The following is a 27,559-nucleotide window of genomic DNA, read 5'->3' as shown; positions in this document are numbered from 1 at the left end:
TATTGCGGTCCTGGCCCTTTATGCCATCCGCCGCGCGTCTCCCACGCGAAGCATCCTTTCACCCAATTAAAGTTAACTGTAGCTTGCGAGTCTCAGCCACAATGAACTATCACGATCCCGGCCCTGTATGCCATCCGCCGCGCGTCTCCCACACGGAGCATTCACAACGCGACCCCTGAGCGCCACGCGTCTCTCTTCCGGTGCCTATCCCTCAGCGCGCCCAGCTACCGGAGGATGCAACCTCCTTAAAGTGAGCGATGCCCTTTGGAGAATTCGGGCATCGATCCTCAACCTCGCTGCATGCTAAACGCTCCACCACTTCAGCTAAGTCCCTGCCCCCAGCACGACTCATTCGCGCCGCGCGCCAATTTACCGCCGGTTTAGCGAGAATCCCGATAACGCCTAATATTCTCTCCCTAATTACTCTAACTCTCCAATACTACGCTAATGAGGCCCTCTCACCTTGCAGACAGCTCCGGCACCGCTTGCTCGATTCCGTAACTTCACGACATCCGATGTTGCCGTCCACGCGGCGAGAGGACAAAGAGGGGGTTCTGCCTCGCCCTCTGAGTTTTTAAATCCCCCGCCAGTTTCCTGCCACCTGACGCACTTCTGGGGGGGGTCCGCAATGCTCAAGCTCTTCCGGGTAACTTAACCCGGAAGAGTTCCTACCTTGGTTCTGCCCCTTTGCTGCCACTAAAGGCACCACGCCCCCTATGTGGGTTGGTGCCTGTCATCCTAAGTTGCCAGCTGTGACCAAGATGTCTGATGATCACACAGGAACATGGAAGGCAGTACCAGTAACGGTGCAAACATGAAAGAGCAAGGTAAGGGCAACTAAACAATTCACACTAGGAAACTGGGAACTAAGGCAGAAGGGATAGGAAGGCAGCACTCTGTGACCAAGAACTAAGTAAGCAGGGAAAGGAAGACAATGGCTGTGAAAATGGCAACTACAGAAAAAAATTATAGCTAGAAAAAGAAGGTTGCATTGAATAAGTTCTGGTTCATGAACTGGGAGTCACCGCTGCATTGTACTAGCTATGGAAACAAGGATGCACTGCAAAGCAGTTCAGGTGCATAAAACAAGGGTGTACTGTACTGTAAGACAGTACTAATTCAAGAAACCAGGATACACAGCTAGACAGTACAGGTTCAGGTAAGAAGGATGCACTGTGAGATAGTTAAGAAACAAGGATGCACTGCAAAACAGTGCGAGTTCAGGAACCAATGAATTGCTCGGACATAGAAAAAGAGAAACATGGAAAGCAGACAGGCGCGGCCGGACACACCAGTGGTAGGGCAGGATGGGGGGAAATTGAAAGACGACGGGATAGGGAAAGTAAACTAAAAAATAAATAAAACCAATTACCCTGTGCTCGCCGACTCGCTGATGAGGTGTGCACAAGGTAAGTGGTTTTATTTTATTTTTTATTTCACTTTCCCTGTCCCATCGTCTATCAACTCCCACCCCGCCCACGCCCCGCCCCACCGCCGTTACCTGTGCTGACAGATGTAATGATTCCATTTTCACCTGCATGAGTGGAAATAAAGCATACAGAAGGGGTATTCTAGAAAATACAATCCTTAGCGGGAAAACCATACTGACTGCTACAAAACCAAGTATGAACCTGCAATGCAAGGCAGCTCCTGAATTGGAGATTAATTCTGACATATGCCACAAGATCTGGGCTTCTGAGTTATTTACAGGCACATGCATCAACGTAGACTTTTGCGATTCCTTAATTGCGATTATTAAGGAATCGCAATTAAGGAATTGCAAAAGCCTATGCATGTAGGAATCGCTATAAAAATAGCGATTCCTACACATTCCTTAATTGCGACTCGCAAATTGCGAGTCGCAATTAAGGAATGCCGTCCCATTCATTCCTATGGGCCTCCAGGCCCATAGGAATGAATTGGAGATTGCATGAGCAATTTGCGAGTACCAGTTGGTACTCGCAAATTGCTCATGCAATTTCAAGGGTGCAAGGGTATCAAAATGACACCCTATTGCACCCCTGAAATTGATCTGTGTACATATGTTGCACACACACATGCTCTAAGGGCATGTGTGTGCGCAACATGAAACTTTGAAAAATGCACAAAAGTGCATTTTTCAAAGTTTTTGCAAATTACCATGAAGTTCAACTTCATGGTAATTTGCTCCCCCTATTAGCGAAATCGCTAATTTTTTTACTTTAATGCATTGCATTTAAGGAATCTCAATTTGGGATTCCTTAAATGCAATCGCAATTTAAGTAATCGCAATTTAGAGATTCCTTAAATTGCGATTTTTGCTTTTGGGATGATGCATCCCAAATGCAAAAAAACCAGTCGCAAAGGGGCAGATTCTGAGAATCTGCCTGTTTGAGACCCGTTTTTCCTTTGATGCATGTGCCTGTAAGTCTTTGAGAGAAGAATTGTTCTGGTAGTTACACAGCCTGACACCAGACATTGTAATGTTACATTATGATGTGTGGATATTCATTTCTGTAAAAGGCGATGCATAGTTATGCCAGAGAAATTGTATATCATACTAAGTTACTGGTCAGTTTGAAAATGGGGTGTGATCAATTAAACCAATCGGAAAGGATATCAGTGGTGCTGCTCTATGATGCCAGGAGATGCCAGTCATGCCCATAGGTCTCATATGTAATGCAGTGCTTTTTTATAATAACAGGGAGCTCCTCCATTAGGATTGTGGAGGATGCTGAAACTCGTACAGAACTCCTCCACATTATGGCAATCCGTGCTTCTCATATACAGCAGTAGGGACAGATGGGTATGCCACTGTGACTACCCACTTTTGTTATCAGACCGTTTGATTGCATACTCGGGTACTGCAGAGTTATGACATGGGGCAGGGATTTACAACTACCCATTGTGTGCTGCATAATCATGCCAGAGGACCTCTCAAGTATGGCACTTTATGCTGGACTGAATGTATTAGTGCAGGGCTAAGCATTCTGTACATAAGACTGGTCCCAAGCTGAAGTGTCACATTGAGCAAAAACGTTATGTACTGGAATGCCTAGAGAAATTACCAGAGGCTGAAATTAATTCAAGTATTCCACTCTTTTTTTCAATTATTCCACGAGACTGCTCAGCAGTGCCGTGAATTGCTGAATCATGACTTTCACACTAATCACTCAATGAATCTAGGCATGCCGAATGATACCATGTTCAATAAAGTTAGGGGATCACTTCTGTCATGTGGATGCTTCATTTTTCCAGTAACGCCTGTGAGGATTGTGGTGTATTATATGGTATGGGCGTGCAACCTTACTGTGTAATACACTCTCAAACCTGTCTTGGGTCCAGTCAGGCTGTTTGTAAAACCTTTAACTTAACCTTTGGTAGCTGCGGCTTTGAGCAGCAAGGATTAAACAAAGGGAAGTAGTGTAAGGCATTTAGAAGCCTCAAACAATGAAACAAGAAAGTCACACAACATGAAAATAAATCCAGCACCAATTTATAAAAACATATATTTTTATGAACTTTTAGACACCAAGATGAGCCACTGGAGGGTTCTGGAGATATACATTTTAAAGTAAAACGTAAATCTCAGCTTATTAGTTCAAAGCACACAGAAGCATTGTTAACCGTAAAGTTTAGAAAGAGTTGTGTTTGGTTATTCTGGTCGAGTGGGGCGACCAAATCAAACAGAGAAAAGATCAGGGAAGCCTCTAAGGAGTATTTGGAGAGCCACCTGGTTGCCAAAGCAGTCTAAAGTCCAGTTCCACACTTTATATCAAGACCACCATAGACTTCATTGGAGTGGTGCTGATGTTGGGGAAAGGATGCTGAAAGATGCTCTGTGTACTCTGCAGTCAATGGAAGTGTCCTTGTGGTTATTCCTCAGTCTACAGATACAGTGGGGTGACTTTGTCCACAGGGGCTAGTGTCCCTCGAAGTCCTATTTGAGTCAGTAGAAGGCCATCTGCAGCTGGGCTGCTATTCTCAGGACACAGCTGGTTCAGCGGTATCCTCTGGTGAAAGCTGATGTCCCGCTTTTGTGACCTATCTGGACTCAGACAAAACTCCCAGGTTGAGCAGATTAAGGTGCAACTTTTTTCTGTCGAGGATCAATCTGTTGGGCCACCAGCGCTGGCTAGCAGCGAAACAAAGAATGTTGTCACTGGCTTTCCGGAATGGGATTCTTCTGCTTTGATGCCCTGGTGCTGGTTCCTGGGATGTCAGCCAGCTGACCCTTGCAGTCACTCTTTTCTTCTAGGGCTCTGGAGTGAGCTTTCCACAAGCCAGGTGCCACAGGCATAATCCTCTCTTTGCTAGCCCCTGATGCGGCAGGTGCAGTTCAGCAGTCGGTGCAGCCTCTCTCCTTCCAGGCCCAGGGTCAGCAGGGCAGTTCTTCTTTGGTCCATTCTCAGTTCTATTGTGATCTGAGGTCCAGGGTACCAGGGGTGCTATACTTATTCCCAGGACGTGACCAGGCGGGAAGAATGCAGTCACTAGCCAATGGGCTACCAGGATCCCTCCCACCCTGTGATGAGTACCAGCTACGTGTGGCATCTAACAGTCCCAGAGTGCACTATTCTGCCCACTACCAAGATATTGGAAACCTTCCTTATATGTTCAGAGCTTGGTAGCCCACCGTAGAGGTGTGGCTATCTGTGGGCTACGCACCCACAGGAAAACCGCCACTGATATCCCTTCTCTGTTCCCACTGCCAACCTGTCTACCTGAACAAAGGGGCAACCATTCAAGAATGTGATCACCATTTGCCCACCAAAAGCAGCTTAACTTTTGAAGCTCGTCTTCTGGTCCAACACCCTGAGTGGCTCCCTGCAAGGAGGAGGTAACACCTCTCCCTGTAGCAGACATCTATTTTTCCTGAGAATCATTCACACCACTCCCCATGAGGGCAGAAGGCTGTCTGGTGATCCACAACTGTGTGAGGCCACTGGACAAACTGGGTGGAAACTTTCTAGAAGTTGTTTTTCCTTATAAGTGACATTGGATTCAACTTGGGCATCAAGGTGTGTTTTATGCCATGCTTACTTTGATAGCTTGAAGTACCATTTTAGTAGTCCCATTTATAAGTTATCCGGACTGAGTGGTCATCCAAAAACTTTGTGTTAGCCAATCGGGCCACTCACTTTTCCACAATAAAAAACTCAATTTGGAAGTTTTACTGTTCGGCAATAGTAAAGGTATATGTCTCACTTAAGAATATACAGCTCCCTGCCGTAGTGCTCCACATGCCTTCTTTAGGAAATACATATATATTGCTAAGGGAAGTGCGGCTTTGCTGTTGGTGTAAATGGGAAAGTCGAACCTGTAGTTTAAAACTGCTCTTTCCGTCTACAGAGGCAGTACAGTTGTCACACACAGGGCAGCACAATCAGTGCTGCAGCCCTGGAAGAAGACTCTGTCTTACATGCCCTGTGTAACCATGGTACCATATACAAGGGACTTATAAGTAAGTCAGATTGTACCAACGGGGTAGCCAATTAAGCATACATTTTGTAAGGGGCTAGAACACTGGGACTGAGGTCTGGTTACCAGGCCTCAGTGCACTCTACGAGTCAAAAAACAAGCAGCATCAGTCCAAAATTTTAAAGGGTATAATGCAAAAAGAGGCATTTCCTTACAATACTTTTCAGTGGGATGATACTGAATTATGCAAAAGAGATGTAACATTCAGCTATGGTGACACTCAATTATGCCAAAACGATGACTATATATGCCAAGAGGATTATCATGTCAGTAGTGCTATTCAATTATTTAATGAGGATGTGCAAGGATGTATGACGTAACAACGCGAGTCATTACAACGCGTGCAGTTACATCGCGGTTGTTTCAACGACTGCGATGTTACTACGCTATGCCATTACAACGCAAGTCTTTACATCGACTTGGGCTAGATGGCGTGCTAACATTAGAAAAGCGTAATTTACTATTCCAACTCCAGTCCACTTAACAGTAGGGAAGGTGTTGGGATAGTAAACTACACTATTTGTAATGTTAGCACGCCATCTAGCGCAAGTCGATGTAAAGACTTGCGTTGTAATGGCATGCGTTGTAAATCCACTTGCGTTGTAAAAGTTTCGTTATAATGGTAGTGCGTTGTAAAAGTTGCGTTGTAAAGGTTGTTTACCGATGTGCAGTTTTGTAAACAGGTTCTACTCTTCGGAGGCATGGGCTGCTGTGAGGTATGCCTCTGCATCTTCATCCATCATACCAATTTCACTCTTTGTTTATTACGATGATAAATGTTATTTTGGTTGTACCCAACTTTATGAGATTATGATTACAGGCTATTGGTCTAGCCTTGTATTGAAGAACCCGTGCTATGGGAATGCCAGATATGCTGGGTTACCCCTAACATTGCTGAAAAACCTGTAAAGGGCTGGAATGCTCAGATATTGATACACATTTATTAATTCAAGCAAATAATTTCAATGCTCTGCAGTCTGCACAGACCAGAACTGAGGATCTCTTTTTGATTGAAGATGTTAATTTCAGTCTGTATGGTTCTAGAGGAAAATGGACCTCCCTACCTGCTGATTAGGGTGTTACTGTATGTAAAGCTCTTCTGATTTCTGAACAGGCTCTGCTTTGTCTACAACCCAGTGCTTGGTGGTTACAACTTTTTGATTACAATGCAGAGTTAAAATCAATGTCCTGTCACATGTTGGATGCATCCATAGACTTCATCGGTTTCTAAAGTATGAACATTGTTCAGTCTTCTCTAGATTGGATTCTTCCTTTGTGCTACTGTTCGAACCTGTCTGCGTATTTGAGATGTTTTAATGTTTTTCAAATTATTTTGATGCTCCTTTCTACAGAAGTAGTTTTTACCATATAATTACCTTACAAGCTTTCACAATGAAGTACTGGCCATTTTGTAATAATTTGTGATTTTATATTGCATGTGCCACGCCGGAAGAAATCAGAATCCTTTACAATGAAGCATTGGGACACACATGTACAGTACATGAGTAGGTTACACAGACTGTAAAAAACAGAACAGCCAAAAAGTAGTGAATGACATCTCAACAGTATATATCCTTCCATAAACTTTAGAGTTAACATTCAAATAAGGTATCAAAATGGAGTAATGAGAGGTACTGCATGGGGTGGACTTGAGTAAGAACACAGAGATCAAGTTCAAGGCATTATTTCCAGATTCTCAGATGTAGGAAGATAATGAATCCCCCCAACATATGAAGCAAAGACTGGTAAAGCTAGAAGGCCTGGTTTTGGCTGTCAGCTTTTTAGCTTTGTCATAATTTGTTTTGTCATGGTTTTTGCAAAACTGTATTGTTGGGGAAGCTACTGGGTCTTCATTAATAAACAAAAATAAGTTGGCTGAAAAACAATTTTATCTCGAAAAGCACATTTTACCATGTTAGTACTTGACACTTAAGGGAATTACTTTATGGGTAGGTGTACTCCTTGTGAACAAGCAGAATGCCATCACTCACAGACGAGTTAGCTAATGGCTAAAGTGAGCTGACCCATTAACCCATGCTGTTTACTATAGTGGGCAGAACAAAAATTTGAATACCACAACAAAACACCAATGGATGATGAGGGATGGCTGAAAGCCAATAGGAGTAAGTATACTATACATGTAACTGTAGTAAAATAAAAAGGTCCTGGCTAACACGAGATCTACAAATGGTAGGGAAAGCACGTACTGATTCACACTGTCTGAGTAATGCATTATTTTCTGTGCTTAAATGTATAATCTTCTATAGCAAGTCAACAAGGTGTTTATTAGTCCCTGTAATGCTCAATTAAGAAATACCTTTGGACTCCACTGAGGTTTGCTTTGTCTCTCCCTTCTTCTCAGTAGCTCCAGAGTCACTTTAGATCTGCACACATTGGACTGTGCAAGTCACTCTTCTCCACCTTTTCTTGTCTGTGTATGATTGTTTATTCAAGATGTTGATTTTATAATTTGGGCAACGCTACTTATAGTACTCCTGAGTGGAACATTTTGCATTTATTTCACATGGTTAATTGTACTCATAGCATTTGTCTTCACTACAATCTGATTTTCCCCAATTTCGCCATCTACAGCTGTAAATGTAACTCCAGAGGCACTTGTGACTAGAGTGAGGCAAGAGACTCAAGAGGGACATGTTACTATCGAAGTTCATCCAAAAAACACAACCCCCAGCCTTTTCCAGAAGTTCCTTGAGAAAGGTAAGGTAAATTAGCTGATCACTGTGCTTACTTCTCACAAGAGCGATACTGACCAACAAAGGACAAGGGTAAAAACATTTACACTTGCATTAGCAGAAGGACAAATTATGGTACATTGAATGATCTCTAAGACTCTAAGGAATCAGAATGAATAACAGATGTACAAGAATGAAAACTAGGAGACGTTTATCTTTATATTTATGATTTATAAAGCGCATAGCTGTCCCACATGGTTTCTTAGTGCTTAAGACTGGAGAAAAAGCCATCTTAAAAGATAAAATGAAACTGACCAGATATGATTAAAACTACTTGAAGACTTAGTGATACGACAGGAACTCAGTTGGGACCCAATATAACCTCTAGACACCCTTCATCGACAAATTCCTCAGATATGCAAGATGTAATCCCTCTTTATGTTAATGGTACAATGCGGGTTACGGAGGAATTTGATTGCGTGCTCACCCTGTTAGTATGTGCAGAGCCTCCATTGTGACTCTTTCTGTATTGGTAACAATACTGTATGTTACCTATTTTCAAATTTGAAAATTTAACCGCATCAATATTGTATGTGAATGGTTTTCTTTAAAATAATAAAAAATAAAAAAACAGTATAGTATACAATTTAACACACATTTTGCCTACTCTTGCAGCCTGTATAATAGCAGTTACTCTGAGTACCACAGCTGCAGTTTCAGTAATATGGCATAATATCTTTGTCAGCCACACAGAATGTTAGCAATCCAATCCTCTATAAAGATTAATGAGGTTGCAGTTAAGCTACAGTAGACCAACGTGGATTCAACTAACTGCGGTGGAAAGAAAGTGATCCACTAAGCAACTTAGAAGTTTATTTCAGATAGATGGAGAATATTCATGAATTTATAGAAAATGCAACCTCATTTCAGCTTTTTGCATGAATCGCAATAATTTTCATTAAAAAAAGAATGAAAATAGTTTTTCCTTAGAGATAATGCTTAAACCTCCAGGAGACCACAAAAAGCTTTAAAATTCACCTCAAATCATAAAATCAGCCTGTCAATGGCAATTCATAATTTGAATTAATTTGATTTCTTACAACAAGCTATTTTAATCTTTTCGTCACATGAGCCTTTATTATGGTCTTCTCATCAACTCAAGTGCATTTCAATAGAAAGTCTTTGTAGTATCAGGTAAAATAAATGTTAGTTCCTTATCACTAAATGCAGGGCAGAAGATATCCTTGATGGAGTCTTCCATTTATGTAACACCTCATAAAAAAACATATTACAGAAATACAGTCCACTGCATGCAACATTTCAAGGGTTTTGATTCACAATATAAATAACTTCCTTAGGTAAGTGCACTACCTGGTAGTTATTGTTTGGTGTAGAGTAGGCCCTAGGCTTTGCTTTAGGCCTCTAACTCCACCTTGTTCAATAACTACCTGGGAGTGCACTCCCACGTGAAATATACTGGTCACCTAAACAGATATTTCCAAACCCCCTCTGACGCATTCAATAAAAAATAGGTCCTAGCCATTATATGTTTGATGTAAGAAATGTTTTTTTAGATGTATTTAACCAGTAAACCTGAATCACAATAATTTTTTGTCGTTCTGAAATCGTAATGTCAGAGTTCATAATAACAAAAAAGAGGACTATAAGATAAAGTAACAGTTGTAACTTGTTTTATTCCTCTGGTTATGACTAGATCAGTTTGGAGGTAGAAGACTACTTCAACAGCCATGTGTTGATAAACGTGTTCATTGCACGTTTAGTGGCTTTGAAGACATGTTGGTTCAATCCAAGAGTACATTACTTGTTTGGGCCTTACTTAAAATATATATTATTAGCTAGATTGGCATTGACTGGTTCCGTATAGCTTTTTGCCCAACCATCCTCAATCCAGGCTATTGTGGAAGCACTGTTGATTTAAAGCCTCCCACATTCCACACTTTCCATACACCACAACCACCATCACACTGTACATGGATGTCGGTGTCAACAACACTGGGGAAAGAATAGGATTGCACATTAGTGCAGTGACAACTGGAAGTGTTCTTTAGGTCGATGGGCAGTGAGGGATAATGATACAAGGATGCTGTTCCTCGCTGTGCTGATGAGGTTGCCTGGAGCACAGGTGTGGTTGGGCTAATGGATGTATAGGTGTCCATTGTAAAAGCCATTACCCTATTGTCATTCAGATAATTTTACAAATGTTTACTGTCAAACCCTGTTACTTTATTTAAAGTATCCTGGTACACTAAACAATGGCTATTTCTTTACCATCTTGCATTGTGATTTTGTATTTAAAATATCATTTTAACAGTATGTTGTAGCATGGCTGACAGAATAATAAGTTCACCCTATAGTTTTGTGCAAGCTACACTCTTTTGTTCTCATTGGGTGATGTGGCCCTCTTCTGCTCTTTCCCAGGGTGGATTTTTGTTAATGTTTATTTGGAGCACAGATGAAAAGGCTTTCTCTTAACTTCTTTTCATTTAATATGTATAGGAATAGGCTGCAAAGATCCACAGCTGAAACTACAGGAGCAACCACAGACCCTGGCTCCTAGTGCAAAGGATCTTCACAGTAAGTGCATATAACATTGCTGTCATGCTTAATGCCGACTACATAGCCGTTGTAGGAATTGCTCAATTGAACTATAATCATTTAGAGCAACCAGGCAATTTTATTTTTAGCAAAACATATTTTACCCTATTTGCATTGAGTACAGGAGGTCATTTCCAGAGAGAGACTTTGTTCAGGCTTTTAACACTACTCATGACATATTGATTTGAAAGTAGAAAGAGTAGCAAAAGACGAAGAGGAAATAAATAGGGTACATTGGATGAAAGAAGGCAGCACCAAAAGTTAAGGAGGTAAAAGGGATTGTTTTACAATGGATGTACATTATGTAATACAATCGGAATTAATTCGTACACACTGGCTTGCTCGGCATGAAAGTGAAGCATAAATACAAAAAATAAAAAAATAAACAAAGACTATGGTAAGAGGAAACCAAGATGGAAAGAGCAAAAAACCAAGATAGAAACAGTGAAAGAACTTGATAGGTAACTGGCAGCATGTGTATTTGTCAGTGTATGATAAATATAGCCACAAACTCGTCTCACATGAATTGTGGGTTCCCCTAATCACAAATGTTGGAGCCCTAGACGCACATTATGTTCAAGATGGGTGTCATAAACTTGAGGATAATGCTATCATCTTTCCATCCAGCATACCCATGGGATAAGTCGAGCCTGAAATCTATGCCTATCAATCTACAGGACTTTCAGATGCTGGACGCCTACGCCTCAGTGGTAAGACCTCATTGGCAAAGCTTTAATAGTCTTTTCTGTAAACCACATGAATGGTAATTTATGCTTTTCTTAAGATGAAAATTAGGCAGCATATTATGAATTAAAAATATATAATGGCATCTTCTGGCACTGACAGGCTTCTTTCATGGCAGCGTGTGGCACTTGGTAGAATTCCTCCCATAACAGCATTTACGTTTTAATTTCCCTTTCCCTACATATCACCTATAGTGGAAACCAATGATCAGTACATTGCACTTTACAGAGTATGGGACTGCCACTGTACGAAATAGCATTAAATATCAATGTTGAAGAGCTGGACTTCTAATCCTTTGATCGTTTTTTGACTCTTAGAAATGTAGCCCCATCACTACATGCTAATTATTGTATTTCATTATCACTGCATTCTGATTATCTCTGCATGGTACTTGCCATATTATTCCTCTCACAGCTTTGTGATTAAGTTGGGCATCACCTGTCATTTAATATAACATTTCCTGTCACAATAATGGCTTCCGTGATACTATTGTATGCTTCAGTATGTTACATATTATTGCATCCTCTTATCAGAGTCTGGCATATCGTTGTTTGTCACAATATCAATCCCTAAAATATTATTCTACATTGTATATTGTGATCATTATCAAGCTTAACTTTTATTAACTTCTCAATGGTGATACTTTTTCGAGTTGATGTTATGGTCCATCTCTAAGTCAATGTGGTATGCCACCATGGCACATACTATGCACTTGCTGTAAACAAATGGTGTCCTCTCTTTGACCTTGTTAGCAAAACTGCCACTCAGTCTGTTGACTCTTTAGAGATTTGCTGCTCAACCACAGTAGATAAAAAAAGTTGGATTTTGTTAGTCAACCTATATGCAACTGGCTACCATTGTGAGAAGATTTGAAAAAAAAACACAACTACAGATTCCTCAAGCTAGCTCTTTGGGGGCCCATAATGTCTTAAAGATTAGGCTTTCTGGCTCTCATTCACCTGCTCATTCTACTGTTCCCTAATTATTGGTAAAGTGGTGCTTCATTGTTGCCTATGCCAATAATGTGTTGGTGTATATGGTTGTGTTGATATTGTTTTTCTATAATATTGTTGTGGTGTGCTTTGTGTCAGTATTGTTTAATGCCCGCATTAAGGAGACCACACAGCAGGCAGGGACTATTTGGCCACAACCGTGGGGTTTGAAGCCTTTTGCCAATGCTTTTCCAGGAGCCGCAACAGTATGGCTTTACAAACTGGGCCAAGTACAACTCTTTCCGCACTTGACTGTAGGCAAGCAGTCACAAGTTTCTCAGTGAGGTTAGTGTGGGGGTTACTGAGGCTCAAGAATCAATGCCACCTCCCACCCCCAGCAATGCAAAAACATCATCGTACAGTTCAGTGTTTCTTTTTGTAGAAAAGACAAGTACTTTATTACACAAAAAACATAGAAATCCAGTACACATTAAATCGTGAGTGAATACACGAGTCACAGGTGCAAGTATTTGTGCTCTCATCAGCCTTTGATGATTAGGCCCTCACCTGTCTCTAGTGCCCCCCCATCCCATACTGTGCCTGTCCCCTGTCACTGGTTGCCTCTCACCAAGTTTGTAATATCACTGGGGGCTGCATTTCTCTTTTGCAGTTTCAAATAGCAAGAATTTGACCCAAAGGTATCAGAGAGCTTTACATGAGTGCGAGTTGCATTACAGCCGCACACATTCATTTCTAGGCACAGGGAGATTAAGTGATTTGCCCAGAATCACAGGATGTTTGAGCCTCCTGCCAGACTCGAAACTGGTTCCCCAACTTTAAAGTCGGTGCGATAATCCACACCCTCTAGTTTGGCCCTCCTGTGGCATCAAGATCTCACAAGCAGCAAGCAGGACCCTCTAGGCGGCACGCACCAGTCCAGTAGCAGTGAGGGGGTGCACTTGGTAATCCTGCAGCAGCAGGATCTCATTGGGAGCAGGCAAGAGCCTCCAGGTAGCACACAACAATACTCTCATGGCTACATGGCAGCCAGGCACAAAGCACACCATTCAAAGGGTTGCAGCACGAGCGGAGGCTTCTGTCTGTGGGTATCTTCTGGGCTGCTGCAGCCAATCATGGCTTCCTCCTGCACTCCACTAGGTACGCTGGCCACACACCTGCAGATGATGATTCTTCAGCATGGCGGATGCCAGGTGCTAACTTCGACACACAGTGCCTTAAGGTGATGACCTCAATTCTTCACAAGGCACTTCAGGGCACCTATCGGTTCACTTAGTCTTCAGGACTGATACCAACCCAGCCGCACACTTGGCAGTGCTGCAGTTATACAATTCACTTATGGGGCACAGAAGCCACTAGAACCCAGCTTCTGTTGGGATTATCACAAGGGAAAACGACTCCAGAGGCCTGGCCGCTACGATGAGTATGTGTTGCAAAGGTCACACTGTCACTTTCGGGAGTATTGCAGTTCCTTTGGCCCACTTGCTTACCAAGTCTTTGTCAGACAGCCCATATGCCAGGATCAATTACAGCATTCCCTCCCACGATCCCCTCCTCCTCCTGCAGGATTGGTGCTTGCTTTGCTTGCTCACAGGCAGGGTATTCTAGAACCCAGGACAATCCTGTAATTCCCCCATCAAATCAGACTCCAGGTGATGGTCCCTCGCCTTTGGAGAGTTGGTTGTCAGTATGATACCATCCTTTGGGTGCAGAGTAGTCCCAGAGTACTTTACAGAGTACACCCCTCATTGGTATAAGAGACCACAACAATGAAAAATGATGGTTCTTGACCTCTCATCTTAATAACAATTTCACAGACAGAGTATGTGTATTCCATGTATGTTTATTAGAACCAGTTTGGGTTAGATCCCCTTTCTTGTGTCTTGACCAGGCCACCTTTCAAGCCTGGCCTTTGTGTGCAAGGATGCTCTGCCTAGCAGGATAGCCTCAAGATGGAGTGCCCACCACAGAAGTACAAAAAGGTGAGAGCAGACTGGGCCAAGCTATTTCTGACCTCTTCTCACAGAGATCAGGAAGAGAGATAAGAATCTGTTCCCCTTCAAATGACTCCTTTCCCTATCAACAGGTTCTGCAGGCCTCATTCTGCATGCACTGCCATCCACCAAATAGAAGCCGCAGTCAGATGTATGTACAGCTTAATGAATCAGCAATTCTAAGGAAGCCCTGTCTCCTCTTTCCTCATAGCGGTTGGTGCTCCATCCTCCCATCTGGGAGATGTCAGAAATACACATATGCTGTCTGAGAAAGCAACTTGCCCTTCATCTTGTACTCTGGTCCAGGTTGTGGGCTTCCAAAATGTAAACCCCAGACTTGCATCACTTATTCACAGCACACTATTACTCCTAACACATACGCCCATGTACAACACACAGGGTGTCACATTCAGGATTTCAGGTTCATTGTGAGCTGTGGAACTTTAGATGAATGGACCTGTAATTACACAGTCCTGTCTCACCGGTAAAAAGGCCTGTCACTAGAATTCACTTACATGGTATGCTGCCACCACTGTCCTCCACGCATGAAATTCACAACGTGGGTAATAGTTCCCTGTCACTCTGATGGTTTGCTTGGTTCATCCCTCTTAGTACAGGACTAGGTCCAGAACTTATCATTGTCTAAGACCAGGCCTTGATCAAAGCATGCACGCAGGATTAGAGTGTGGCATGACCAAAAATCACAAATCCTGGATCACAGGTGTGCATTTGGGGCATGGAGGTCAGGGTACACGACTAAACATCATGCAGGGGATATTCCTGTGACAACACTGTGATTGCGTTGTCTCGTGCTTATATTTTGGGGTGCCTTCTTTGTTGGTATTGTGTTATTGGTTGTTTCACTGTTTTTTTTCTGTGGTAGTGTTATTGTGTTGTGTTTTAGTTGCTTTCTTGCGTTATTGGGCTGAGGGACATGGTTGTTACCAGTTAAGGGAGCAGTGTCCCAGTGATAACATGATATTAGGGCACAGGGTCTATGCTGTTGCTCAATCGATTCAGAGGTACTACCCACGTTTGACCATGTGTAAAGAATCAAATGTCTGAGCAAATGACCTCTGCAGTCAAATATTTAAAACCTTTAATGGATACTTAGCATCCAATACTTTTATTGTCACTATGCAGGTGGAAACCAAGAGCAGTGTGGAGGATCTTGTGAGAGTTCTGCTGAGGAAAGCATACAGTGATCTGGAAAAAGTGCGCTCCATCTGGATATGGATCTGCAATCACATAGGTAAGGAAAATTGCTTTTAATACTCAGCATCTAGACATCCACAGGCGCTGCACCTGGATCTCTTATCAAACCCATTACATTCAGTTGTGTCCTCCTGGGTTCACAGGTAAAGCAGGGATCAGAGAAACAAGGATCCTTGGACAGAATATAATGGATAATTTAGTTTTACAGGTACTATTTCAAGGGCTTGCCAGTGGCCCTGCTTTGGCAGTGGAGAGAATATCTTTACAGGCTGTGGAGGTGGTGTACTGTGACTGATCCAGATAGTGAATATGCATTGGATCAAAAAGATATTGAAAGACAAGTTTTTTTTTAACACAAATTAAAGTGTATGTGTGAAATTAAAGGTACTATTTACAAACTGCACTTTGTATGACTTTTATAGTACTATAGCAGTACTACAAAGCTTAGTACAAAGGGTTAGTCACAACTGCACTTTTGTAGTAACTTATACTTTTGAGTAGCTTTACTGCATTTCGGTATTCACAAAATAGGCTTTTGCAGTGACTTAAACATTTGTAATAACTTGCACTTTTGTAGTAATTCCCAACCTATGTTATTTTCTGTGGCAGGGTGTTGCAGTACCACTGCTTGGCCATCCGTAGTGCAGGACTTACTACAAAAGTGTAATACTACACAAGTGTATGTTTCTACAAAAGTACAATTTGTGAATACCAAAAAGTAGTAGACTTACTCAAAAGTGTAAACTTACAACAACAAAAAAAAGTGTAAATTACCTTTGTGAATCTGACCCAAAATGGATCTGTGCATGTCTGACCTTCCCTTAAATTACACACATACTTACCATAGGTCCCAAAGGCATCCTAGACTCAGTAATTTGTTCCTGGTACCTGATTTTGCTGTACGTTATCCAGATATGGCTTCCATAACAGGATGGTGCTGAGAATAGAGGACATGATAATTGAAGTATCAATAAATACTTTGGATCATAAAACAAAATAAGACTCCAGGGCAGGAGTCTTCAATCTGAAGCATGGGCCTCACAAGGGGGGTCTCCTTGGGGAGCACCAGGCTCTGGCCACAATAAGAATTATACAGATAACAGTGCTTTGTTTTCAGCAGAAAAGAATGAGTGGCAGTAAGCCGCTCTGTAATGGGTCATCACTAACATCTTTTGTCATTGATATCCTGGCTGAAAGAATGTGTCAAAAGGGAAGAGACTCCAAATATTCTTAAAAAACTGACCCCCATTTCTAATAACAACACTGTGGATACTTTTACAGGTTAGTAAGGCCTGCCTGACAAGAATAGTTTGTTTGCCAATCTTGTATTTGATTGCATTTTTAAAACGGTAAAAGAACTTAACTGCAATGTTTAAATAAGTCTAGACCTATTTAAACATTGCTAGTTTAATAGAATAATTGTGAAAAATTTGAGGGGGGGCCTGATGATTTCCTTTTTCTCTGGAGGGGGCGCAGCATTAAAAGGTTCTTAATAAATAAATATATCTGATCTTGTAGATCTTCTCCCTTGCTGGGATGCAGATTTATAAATGTTTTGAATTTACAAAGATTTTCAAGAGTACTTCTACAAACTTGTAATGGTCACAGGTTTCAAGGAGTACTCAAGGAAACATCTTGTAAATTCCCAATTACGTTTATGCAAAGGCTGTTTGCATGATTAAGTGCGCATAGTTTACGAAAGTACAATATGAGTGCACTTGGCTTTTTTTCATTTATATTCTACTTCATAATGATGATGTGTTTCACTTTGGAGAAAACCTTTTCCCTATACCCCACCAATTTGGAGGGTTTCCCTTCCCATTCTCAACCTGAAAACTGTTTTATTTTTTCCCTTGAAGGGAGTAAATCTCCAACTGCTTCCAGGGAGGGAATGGGTTGTAGAGAAGCTTGTGAATACACCTAGGACAACATTTACTCCTGCAAAACATTTCACCATACTAGGGTATATCCATTTATGACTGAAAATGTACTTTTTATGAATTATATTTGTACTCGTAGATCAAGCTCTTTCCACATGTAAGTTGGACTTGTGCAAACAAATGGGTCTGTGAATCAGTTCCATTATGAAGAGGAAGGACATCAAATGGGACTTTAAAAGCTTTTAGGCAAGAATATTCTACTCAAAGTGTTTTGTTTGTTAATAGGGTATACTGTTCGCGGTAATGCCGTGTTTAGTCACGTTAGGACCAATGGCCTTGGCTTATCAATGGCATAGCTGCTAAGTAGAGGAAATGAAGCAGTGGCATGCCATTAAAGGCAGTGGCCGGTGGTGACTTTTAATAGTGGAGGGGCGTTCACGAGTGAAGTGAATATTTTAACCCAATGACAATTCTCTGTGATAAACCAACAAGCCTATAGGTTCAATGCTAAAACTCTCAATAATGGCTCGTTAACAGTGTTTTTTTATTTAACAGGCCATTATTGAGAGCTCTGGAGTTGAGGTTGAAGCCAAAGTCACTTTCTCACAGTGCCTGTCAGTCGGTCAAAAAGGTAATAATAAAAGAGAAGAAATGTTTACTTACCCACGGGTCCACAGCGTTCTCCTCTTTTGCAGGCCGAGCATGAGTCCTAGAGCCTCAACCAATTTCTCCTCTACCAATCCTGATGCTGCTCCCATGCGGCTGATAATGTTAAGCAGCATGAAAGAGGCACCACGATTGGTTGGAGCGGGCAGCTGCAACGCTCCCTCAGGCACTGGGGGCCTGTGCCTGCTCTCCACCCAGCTGTCTAAGACAGCTTGGGTTGGAGAGGTTTAAAGCATGCATAGTGAGGATTCTCTACGTCCCACACCTGTAGTGTGGGAGAGTGAAGACTTCATTCCAAGCACAGCCCTGGAATCCCTGGATTGCCAGGTGACGATGCAGCCGGGAAAACCAGTGTCCCCCTCAAATAGCCTCTCACTTGTCTGCCTGTTATCATATGAGGAAGTCACCTCCCAGATAGTCGTGTCAACCCCACGGTAATCTTAACAATGACTACACACAAGTATCTTCTGCTGTCAGCACTCACAAATCTGTAATAGTTTGCTACAGTGCTCAGGCTTTATTACCAAAACCTCATTTGCTGACACCGGATTCCACTACCTCTTTGTCACCCACCAGAGCGTCACTGTAGCACTCACTATTTCCTGGCAAGCAGTTCCCTGTTCCCTCAGGAATGGCACGGGTCCATCCATCAGCATAGTGGCCACACAGTGAAAGTTGAACTTGAGCTTGGTGACCTACAGCTTATTATGATGAACATGTTACTTACCTTCAGTAATACACTTTCTGTTGGATATTCTATCTAACTACAGATTCCTCTCCTTATGAATACCCCCACTCACCAAACTGGATCTGGACCTGGATCTGGACATTTTGATCAACATTTCCCTCGTGCACTGGTAGGTGTTGTTGTGCGGCTCTTTGTGGGGTACATCTCAGCCGGAAGTAACTTCGGGCCATAATATAACCACCACCGGTGCTCATCATCAGTTTCTTATTGATATCCGTCTGCGCTGCCCGACACAGAGCCATCAGAAATCAGATTGTATTGGTGTGCAGATTTCTAATTTGAATCTTTTTAATATGGACCAGAAGAGTCCATTCCAGAGAATGGGGAGCAGCGTGGGTCAGTGAGGAATCTGTGGGTAGACAGAGTTTCCATCACAAGAGTGTTACTGAAGGTAAGTAACTTGTTCTTCTGACAGATACTTCTAACTGCAGATTCTTCACCTTGTGAATAGATTCCAAAGCAGTATCTCACAGATGCTGGATCTGCGGCCAGACCTGGCTATCCAGACAGTAGTGCTTCAAGAAAGTGTGAATTGATGCCCACGCCACAGCTTCGCAGATGCCCAAAATCAACAGCTTAGATTCTGATAGAATGAGCCCGCAGGCGCTCCCGAGGTTGTTTCTTGGCCAGTCCATAGTAGATATTTATACAAAGACTAATCCATCTGGAGATGATCCATTTCTGCTCTGCTCTTCCCTTCTTTACCCCAGAGAAACCCGCAAAGAGCTGATCGTCCACCTAGTGATCTTTGGTAAGATTGATGTTGAAACTCAGAGCTCTCTTAGGGTGTGGCTATAGAGTCTTTCTTCTTCTTAGGATGGATGAGGAGATGGAGCGAAAAACGTTGGCAGGGCGATAGAATACCCACAGTGAAAAGTGTTACAACGTTTGGGAAAAACACTGCCTTGGTTCTTAGCACTAAATTGGCTGGGAAGAATGTGGTGTACGGTCGCTAGACAGAGTATGCTTGCAGTTCTCACATATGAAGAGCTGACGTGATCACAATGAAGATAACTATATAAACAATCTCAAAGGGTAGCTGTACATAGGCTCAAATGGGGTGAAGAATGTAAGAACCAGACTGAGTTTCCTTTGGTGTATCGAAAAGGTTGTGGCTGGAACATATAGATCAGACCTTTCATAACACAGAGCACAACCAGTGATTTAAACAAAGATGAGTGAACAGGTAATCGTAGAAAGGCCTAAAAGGCTGACAAATACTTTAATTGTTGTCTCAGCAAATCCTTGTTGAGCTAAAGACAAGGAGAAAAGAACAACATCCTATAACTGGACCCGTAAGGTTTGGATGTGCCAAGAACAACACCAAACATCTCCTAAAGTCCTGCATAGAAGGTCATAGTAGAGGGACACCTAGCTTCCAAAATCAGAGTGAGTTTGACAGCTGTTAAAATTCGCCAAAAATGGAGGTGTAGGTTGCTCAGGCTCAGGTGCAGATCCCTGCCCTGTTGTTGTGAAAGTAAGTCCTCTCAAAGAGGCAGATGAATCAGGAATAGTTCTGGGTATCACACTCTCCTTGCCATTAGAATGACTTGGGCTATTTGTTCCTTATCGTCTTCAGAACTTTTGGCAGGAGAAGTAACAGCGGGAAGGTGTGCACAAAATTGAAAGGCAACTGCAAGCGTGAGAACAGCCTTGGCAACTTCACTTCGCAAACCTTTGGACATTATGTTTTCTCTGTGATGGCGAAAAGATTGAGTCAGGGACCCTCCCCCCTATTGTAGAAAAATACTGTGTGCCACCTCTCAGTGCTGCCGCCATTCGTGATTCGCTAGGATTCCGTAGGCATGAGGAGGGCTTTAAGACTGCCATGCTGACTGAGAGTACTCTGCCCATTGTATTTTTAGACATCCGCCAGCCCAGGGGACATCTCTTACAACATGACGGAGACATATGCCACACTGACGATATCTTTTTTTTATTTTGAAAATAAAAAAGCAATGGACCCATTACTGTGGGATTTTGAACTCATAGCGTGGGGAGGTTATTAAAATGTTGTCACTTTCACTTACCCCCACTTTTTGGATAGCAGTGTATGAAAGTAAAAATATGCCACTCTAAATAGGACTTGTGTGTGCTGCCTGGGAAACATGCAACAAGGTTGCGATGATACATGGCGCTTCACACACAACCTGTATGTTTAAAGAGTTCATATTTTAATGGTTACAAAAACAACACTCATTTGCAGATGGTGGGCATAGTGCTACTTGAGTCTCATCAATGCAGCCAATTAAATGGGGAAATGTGCAATATAATAGAATAGTAATTTTGGCTGCTCTATGTCCTGTTGTGTGTTGGCAAAATATATATTATTATTCATTTTTCCAAGTATTCCATTCAAAAATATACAAAGAATCTAAACATGCACTTTGTAAAACACCACCTACCACTGCAGTAACACCCTGGTAACTATCAGAGGCTAACAGGTGAAGTGAACAGAGTACTTGCCCACGGGTAGGTCTGGTGTTACTTCTGTCAGTGTTTCTTTAAACATAGAATTAAGTTCAGCAATTCGGTCTAAATTAACATGACTGTTAAGTCTATACTTATCAAATATCACCTCATCTGTTTGTCCAAATGGGGCTATTTCACCCTAAAAATCCCTTCTGGCTCCTCTTCTACTTCTGTAGACTAACCAGTATCCTCCATACAAAGCTGGCATTGTGAAAAGCACTGATACGTTCTTGGGCTGTTTATATAGGTTGCACCTTATTACCACCTTCCTCCATGTGTTACTAAATTGCATGTGCAAAATCATCATTCTGTGACTAGTCGCAATTTGCAAATCTTTCATACATTCAAATAGCAATTCGCTATTAAGAAATCCGTTATGATGGATCACTATTTGGAGACGCTAAGTATTTGATTCTGTATCTATTTGGTATGCACACATTTTTGACCAAATGTACTTTCATACATATATGCGAGAAGCCTATTTCAGTGACTAATTTATAGTTCCTATCTGGGACCTCCAATTGTTTTCAGAATATTGTGAAAAATATAAATTCCAGCAATCTTGCTTCCCCACTTGTGGGACCAGTAACAATAATGTCTAAATAGTCACAAATAGCCATCAGGTAGACATGTGGGCTAGCACTATCAGCTGAAACAGTGTTTATACCTCATGATGTTTTCTACAAAACCAATTTTTATTGGAACATTTGCCAACAATTATTTGAATAGTCTTCTAGCTTTACATATCTCTCTTTAAAATCTATATAACTCAATGAATGAATTTTGAATGTTGAAAAAACATCTAAATCATTCAAAGTTTTAAATAGGTATTGCATACAATTTATCAACAATATGTTACTCTATTGTGGATGATGTAGCTCAAAATGGTCGAAAGTAAATGGTCCCAATTTGATATGGCCATAATTCACAGGTATTCCCCAGTAAACCTTTCAGTCGGTTACTATAACAGATTCCTCTCTTTGTTTCCCAATAAAATGAACATGACAAAGTCAAAATCTCGGCAAACCAATCTTTTCCAGGCAAACTTACCACCTAAGTATGAACCTATCAGATATGTCTATAGACATGTTGCCCTAATTCATACATGCACATTCTTGTTCTCCAGTCATCTCTTCACTAGCATCATAAGTTGCTTAATATAATAAACATCACTCTTCACTGACAAAAGTAACACCATAATAGACAAAATCTTCCCAAACCACTCTCTAGCTGAACAGATATTACCAAGAACAATAACCATCTAGAATTTTTGCACAAACACCACTGATAGCCTTTCCTAGCTGATAAAGCAGCACAAACCAACATAGTGTCATAACATCCAACCAGCTAAAATTATCAAGTCAAATCCACACCTTTTCAAGAATGCCTAGTTTCTTCTGAATATTGGTTTGCACAATCAAGCCATGAAGCGATTCTCGCCTATTCTGTTGTACCAAGACCATTTGATGAAGAAAGATCATTTTTTAAGCAGCTCTCCAATCAGAAGTAGTGTTTCAAAAGACCACGTACTGCCACTTACATAGTTAAGTTTATACCTTGAATCTTTCATTTATTTACTGGAGGGATCCAGCATTACTATGTGGCAGGATGCCGATGGTACGAATCTTTACTTAAAGACATTATCTAAGATGTTCTCAACCTCAGGGTCTATCTCTTAAAACTCCAGCAGTGGATGACCAACAACTTCCACCTGTTGAACTTTCACATTTTCAAGTTCTTTATTGTTAGAAATTGGGTCTCTAGTTGGCAGGGGTTTGCACCCTGTCCAAGTAGAGACCACCACTCTAGTCAGGGTAAGCCAGATATACACCCTAAATAAACCTGCGCTCACCCTCTGGTAGCTTGGCACAGAGAAGTCAGGCTTAACTTAAGAGGCAATGTGTAAAGCATTTGTGCAACCCTTAAATTACAGTGACTCAATGAAAACACCACAAAAAGACTCCACACAGGTTTAGAAAAATAGGGAATGTTTATCTGAGTAAAACAAGAGCAAATTGACCAAAATCCGATAAGCTGAAGATGAGCTATGAATTGTTAAAGAATAAACTAAAAATAGTGCTTAGAAGTCACTAGCGGTCAAAGGTTACTTGAGGTCACGAGGTACCGATGAAAAGTCAAAGTTATGGAGGGCACCGCTATGGAGGGCAGGCCAGCTACAGGACCCAGAGAGGTCTTGCTGATGAAATACCTTGGATTGAGCATTTGTCAATGTCAAGAATCTACTGCGTCGCCGTCCAGCCATGCAGAGAGGGCCTCTGCATTGTCGTTGAGCCGCACAGGCTATGGATTCTGTGTCAAACAGCCTTTGCATCTACATTGAAGCAGCACTGCAGCAGTAATTCTCACGCAGTCAAGGAAATGCATAGAGTTTTGCAGAAATCAGCTGCAGAAATCTCTTCCGAGGCCCAGGACTGGAGAGGGCACTTTGGGCAAGGGTAGGACTCACAGGTGGCAGCAGAAACAGGATTGCAAGAAGGTTTATATGTCCCTGAGACTACAGAAACAGGAGGCAAGCCCTTGGAGTCACTCTGGGTACAGTACAAGTGAGAGGTTTAAGTCCTTGTCCTCAGCAGGGCAGCGATCTGCAGGCAGCAGGGCAGCTCAGCAAAGCAGACAACCAGTTCCTCAGAACAGTCAGCCATAGCAAATTGGCAATCCTTTTAGCACAGCAGTCTTTACTCCAGCAGAGTTCTTCCCAGGTCCAGTAGTGTATTGATATGATGGGGCCAGAGCCCTGGTACCCAAAAGTGCTTTTGATGTAGGAGGGAACTTCAAAGGAACTCCCAGAAGTGCACAAGGATTCCTTTCAACCAGCCCTGGCTCCAGACTATCAGTGGGGGTAAATCAGGCCTTTGTGTGAGGGCAGGACACAATCTATTCAGATGTAAGTGTGAGCCACCTCTTCCCCTTCCTGTCCAGGAAGGCTATGAGTATGTAGATGAATGCAGATGTATCACCGGTCACACCTAGTTCTTCCTGTGTTGTGACTGTCTAGAGAGAATGCACAAAGCGTACTTGTCACCAAGCCCAGATATGCATTAGAGACAGGCTTGCAGGCACACAGAGCAGTAAGAGCAGAGAAATGTCCACTTTCTAAAAGTGCAATGGCAGGCCTATGACAGGTTTGAAAGGATACCTGTGCAGGTGGCACAACCACTGCTGCAGGCCCACTAGTAGCATTGATATTACAGGTCCTGGGTACAAGGTGTACCCAATTACAATGGACTTACAGGTAAACTAAATATGCCAATCAGGTATACACCAATGTCAAAATGTTTAGGGGAGAAGGACATGCACTTTACCCCTGATTAGCAGTGGTAAAGTGCCTAGAGTCCTACGGCCAACAAAAAGAATTCTGCAAAAGGAGGAAGGCAAAATGTCTGGGGTAACCCTACAAAAAGGGTAATTTCCAAAAATTCATCACACCCAAGTCCAAACCCAAATTTGATCCTGCAGTTCATGATGAAATTAAACTGGTTGGTGTCTACCCATGCCGTTGACTGGTTGTAAAATACCTGGGCCTCACCATTTTTAATACATTATTATTATCACCTCACAATAACAGGATTGTCTAATGCCCAACTTTTTTTCTCCGTTAATTTAAGAAATCTAAAAATATTCATACCCATGAATAATCAAAACCTGCGCCTTCTGCGACTAGTCTGTGCTGATATGATTCTGCCTGGTGCTCCCCGGTAGTTGCTTGCCCAGTCAAGCTTTGCTTCCATGGCACTGCTTGCCCCATCTTGAAAAAGTTAAATATGATCACATCTTTCCAGTTCTGAAGGACTTTCACTGGCTTCACATCGAGGCAAAACTATATGTCAAAATGTGTTGTCTGACAAGAGCCTGCGTCTAAGAAACCCACCCAATCTATCTGACCAAACTACTCACAATTTCAAGCAAACAGAACGGCTTCTGGAGTTAAAATACTGTACATCTGAATACCTCAAAATACAAAATGTTGCTTGCATTGGAACAATCCATCACTAGTGCTCAAACCATCCTTTGCTATCACTTCCTCCTCTAAAACAAATCCTACTAATCCTCTGAAAGCACATCTCTTCCAAACACATCTGACTAATGTATCGTATGGTGACCTATTTCCCCATCCAATAATCCTTAATTTCCCAGTGTTTCCAAAATGTTATGCTGTAAAGTATGTACTGTTCACTTTTGCCTAGTTTAGTCTGTAATCTTAACTGTGTCATTTAAAATGCTCGGCGCATGTGGGCTACCAAAAACTGAGAAGTAAAAAGAGTACACAAACTGATTCTTGAACATTGACGTTGCCCTGCCCTGCTCAAGGCAAGCTACGGCTCCGATGAGCCTACAGCTGCACCAGCAGCAGTCAATCGCCTCAGCTTCGTGGCCTCACCTTTCTTATAAGAGAATCAAATAAACGAAAGAGAGGCACCAACTTATGTGTAGAGTTGATTCTAACAATTTTAGTTAGCAGTCTCTCTTTAATCTATAAACGTTATATACATATGATGAGCCAATACATTTTTCACGGTACACACTCTTACTAACAGCTTTGAAATTGTCAAATTCCTAAGTAAAGGTTTTTTTCCTGATTGATTTTCTCAATCAGTGTTGGCAATATGCCTGCAAACATACCAGGAGTGCATTTCCCACATCTAATACAGGATTTAGAAGTATATTCTCATTTGGGTTTGGGTAGACGCACACTTTACTATACCCAATTTCTTTCTCAAATTTCCACAGCTAGTAGAAATAGTCCTCTTTCAAATGGTGGCCATTGGTACGGCCCTGCAGCATCTTCGTTACTGGTTTGAGGTCACTTTAAAGTTCTTGTGAGGTAAGTCTCCGCTCGCTCTCGAGAGCAGTATAGAGGAGGCGGCAGGCTGGTCAGGTTTGATGGAAAACCACAGTATTGATTCGATGTTCTAATCTTGCCTTTTCTTCTCACAGAGTATGACCTGGAAGGCCTCCTTGACAAGAGCCGTCGCTCAGCGGACCCAGAACACATCCTGAGGGCCCGGAAGGGCGTGTGCGCGGGATACGCAGGGCTCTTTGAAGCAATGTGCAGGTAAATTTAAATTCTCTCTACCCCTTATACACACAGAAACAACATCTGAATGTGTATCCATCCCTGTTCTCCGGGTCGGGGGGGTGGGTGTCGTAGGATGCAATGCTTTAGAAGAGTTGGAATGTATGTTGGGAAGACACCCAGGTATATCACAGTCAACAATTTGCCTAACTACCTGTTTGCCTTTCAGATGTCTTTCTTGATTGCATTTCCCTTACACACAGCTTCTGGCATGATCGCATAAGCAGGGCCGACTCTAGGGTGGTGCCACCGGTGTAGCCGCACATGGGACTGTGTTTAGAAATAAGACGGTTAAAAAACATACACCTGCTGCAGAATTCCTTGTGTGTCCATCAGTTTTCAGTCTATACAAACATGTCAAGATAACTCTGATGATCAATGTTTCAGCTGAAGAGAGATGGAGTTTTCTCTAGGGGCAATTTCCACTCATGATAATGTAGTGCAGAGAGTTAATATGTCTGCTGCGAAGTACGTGTACCACACAAATCACCAAACATTATCTCAATGGAGATAAAAAGGGTTCAGTTGGATAGAAATACATTCTTAATAGTAAAGCCAACCACTGTGGTCTGTTTCAAATCCTGAATGTGTGGTTTTCCAGACCAAACACTCTTCAAATATACTGCAAACTAGAATCTGTGACATGTGACTCCTACACCTCCTCATTGTCTTATTTAATATTTCCTACAGATTGATTTACACACGTATGTGGCTCTATAGAATGTGTTTGACACCATACACTGGTATGAGTAGCGCTATAAAACAAATTAAATGCATGTGAGAGAGGGGCTGTAGAGAGATGAGGGACACTGGTGGAGCGTGGTATTGAGGAAATTCATAGAGAAGGAGGTTTTTTGTGGGGGCACCAACAAAGATTGTCACACTGGGAGCCACCAGCACTAAAAACTGCCCTGGGCATAAGGTTACTTACTGCCGGTACACATTCGCACTACCAACTCCTAGCACCCATTCCGTTTATCTGGACCCCCAGTCCTCATATTCGATAGTAACTCCCTTATTTTGTAC

The 27,559-nt window shown here is 42.1% G+C and overlaps 1 protein-coding gene across 1 annotated transcript in view; it reads left to right on the top strand.

Moving 5' to 3' along the window:
- KY (kyphoscoliosis peptidase) overlaps positions 1-27,559 on the top strand; it is a 175,670-nt gene that overhangs the window by 40,614 nt on the left and 107,497 nt on the right. Inside the window, exons 4-8 of the mRNA XM_085634246.1 lie at positions 8,053-8,178; positions 10,671-10,748; positions 11,397-11,479; positions 15,601-15,709; positions 26,395-26,512. Coding sequence (XP_085490372.1) covers positions 8,053-8,178; positions 10,671-10,748; positions 11,397-11,479; positions 15,601-15,709; positions 26,395-26,512 — 514 coding nt within the window. The remainder of the gene's footprint in view (positions 1-8,052; positions 8,179-10,670; positions 10,749-11,396; positions 11,480-15,600; positions 15,710-26,394; positions 26,513-27,559) is intronic.

The sequence above is a fragment of the Triturus cristatus genome, chromosome 11, assembly GCF_964204655.1.
Source record: "Triturus cristatus chromosome 11, aTriCri1.1, whole genome shotgun sequence".
Taxonomy (NCBI): Eukaryota; Metazoa; Chordata; class Amphibia; order Caudata; family Salamandridae; genus Triturus; species Triturus cristatus.
Note: the sequence above shows the minus strand (reverse complement) of the source record. Positions and strands in the feature narration are given on the sequence as shown.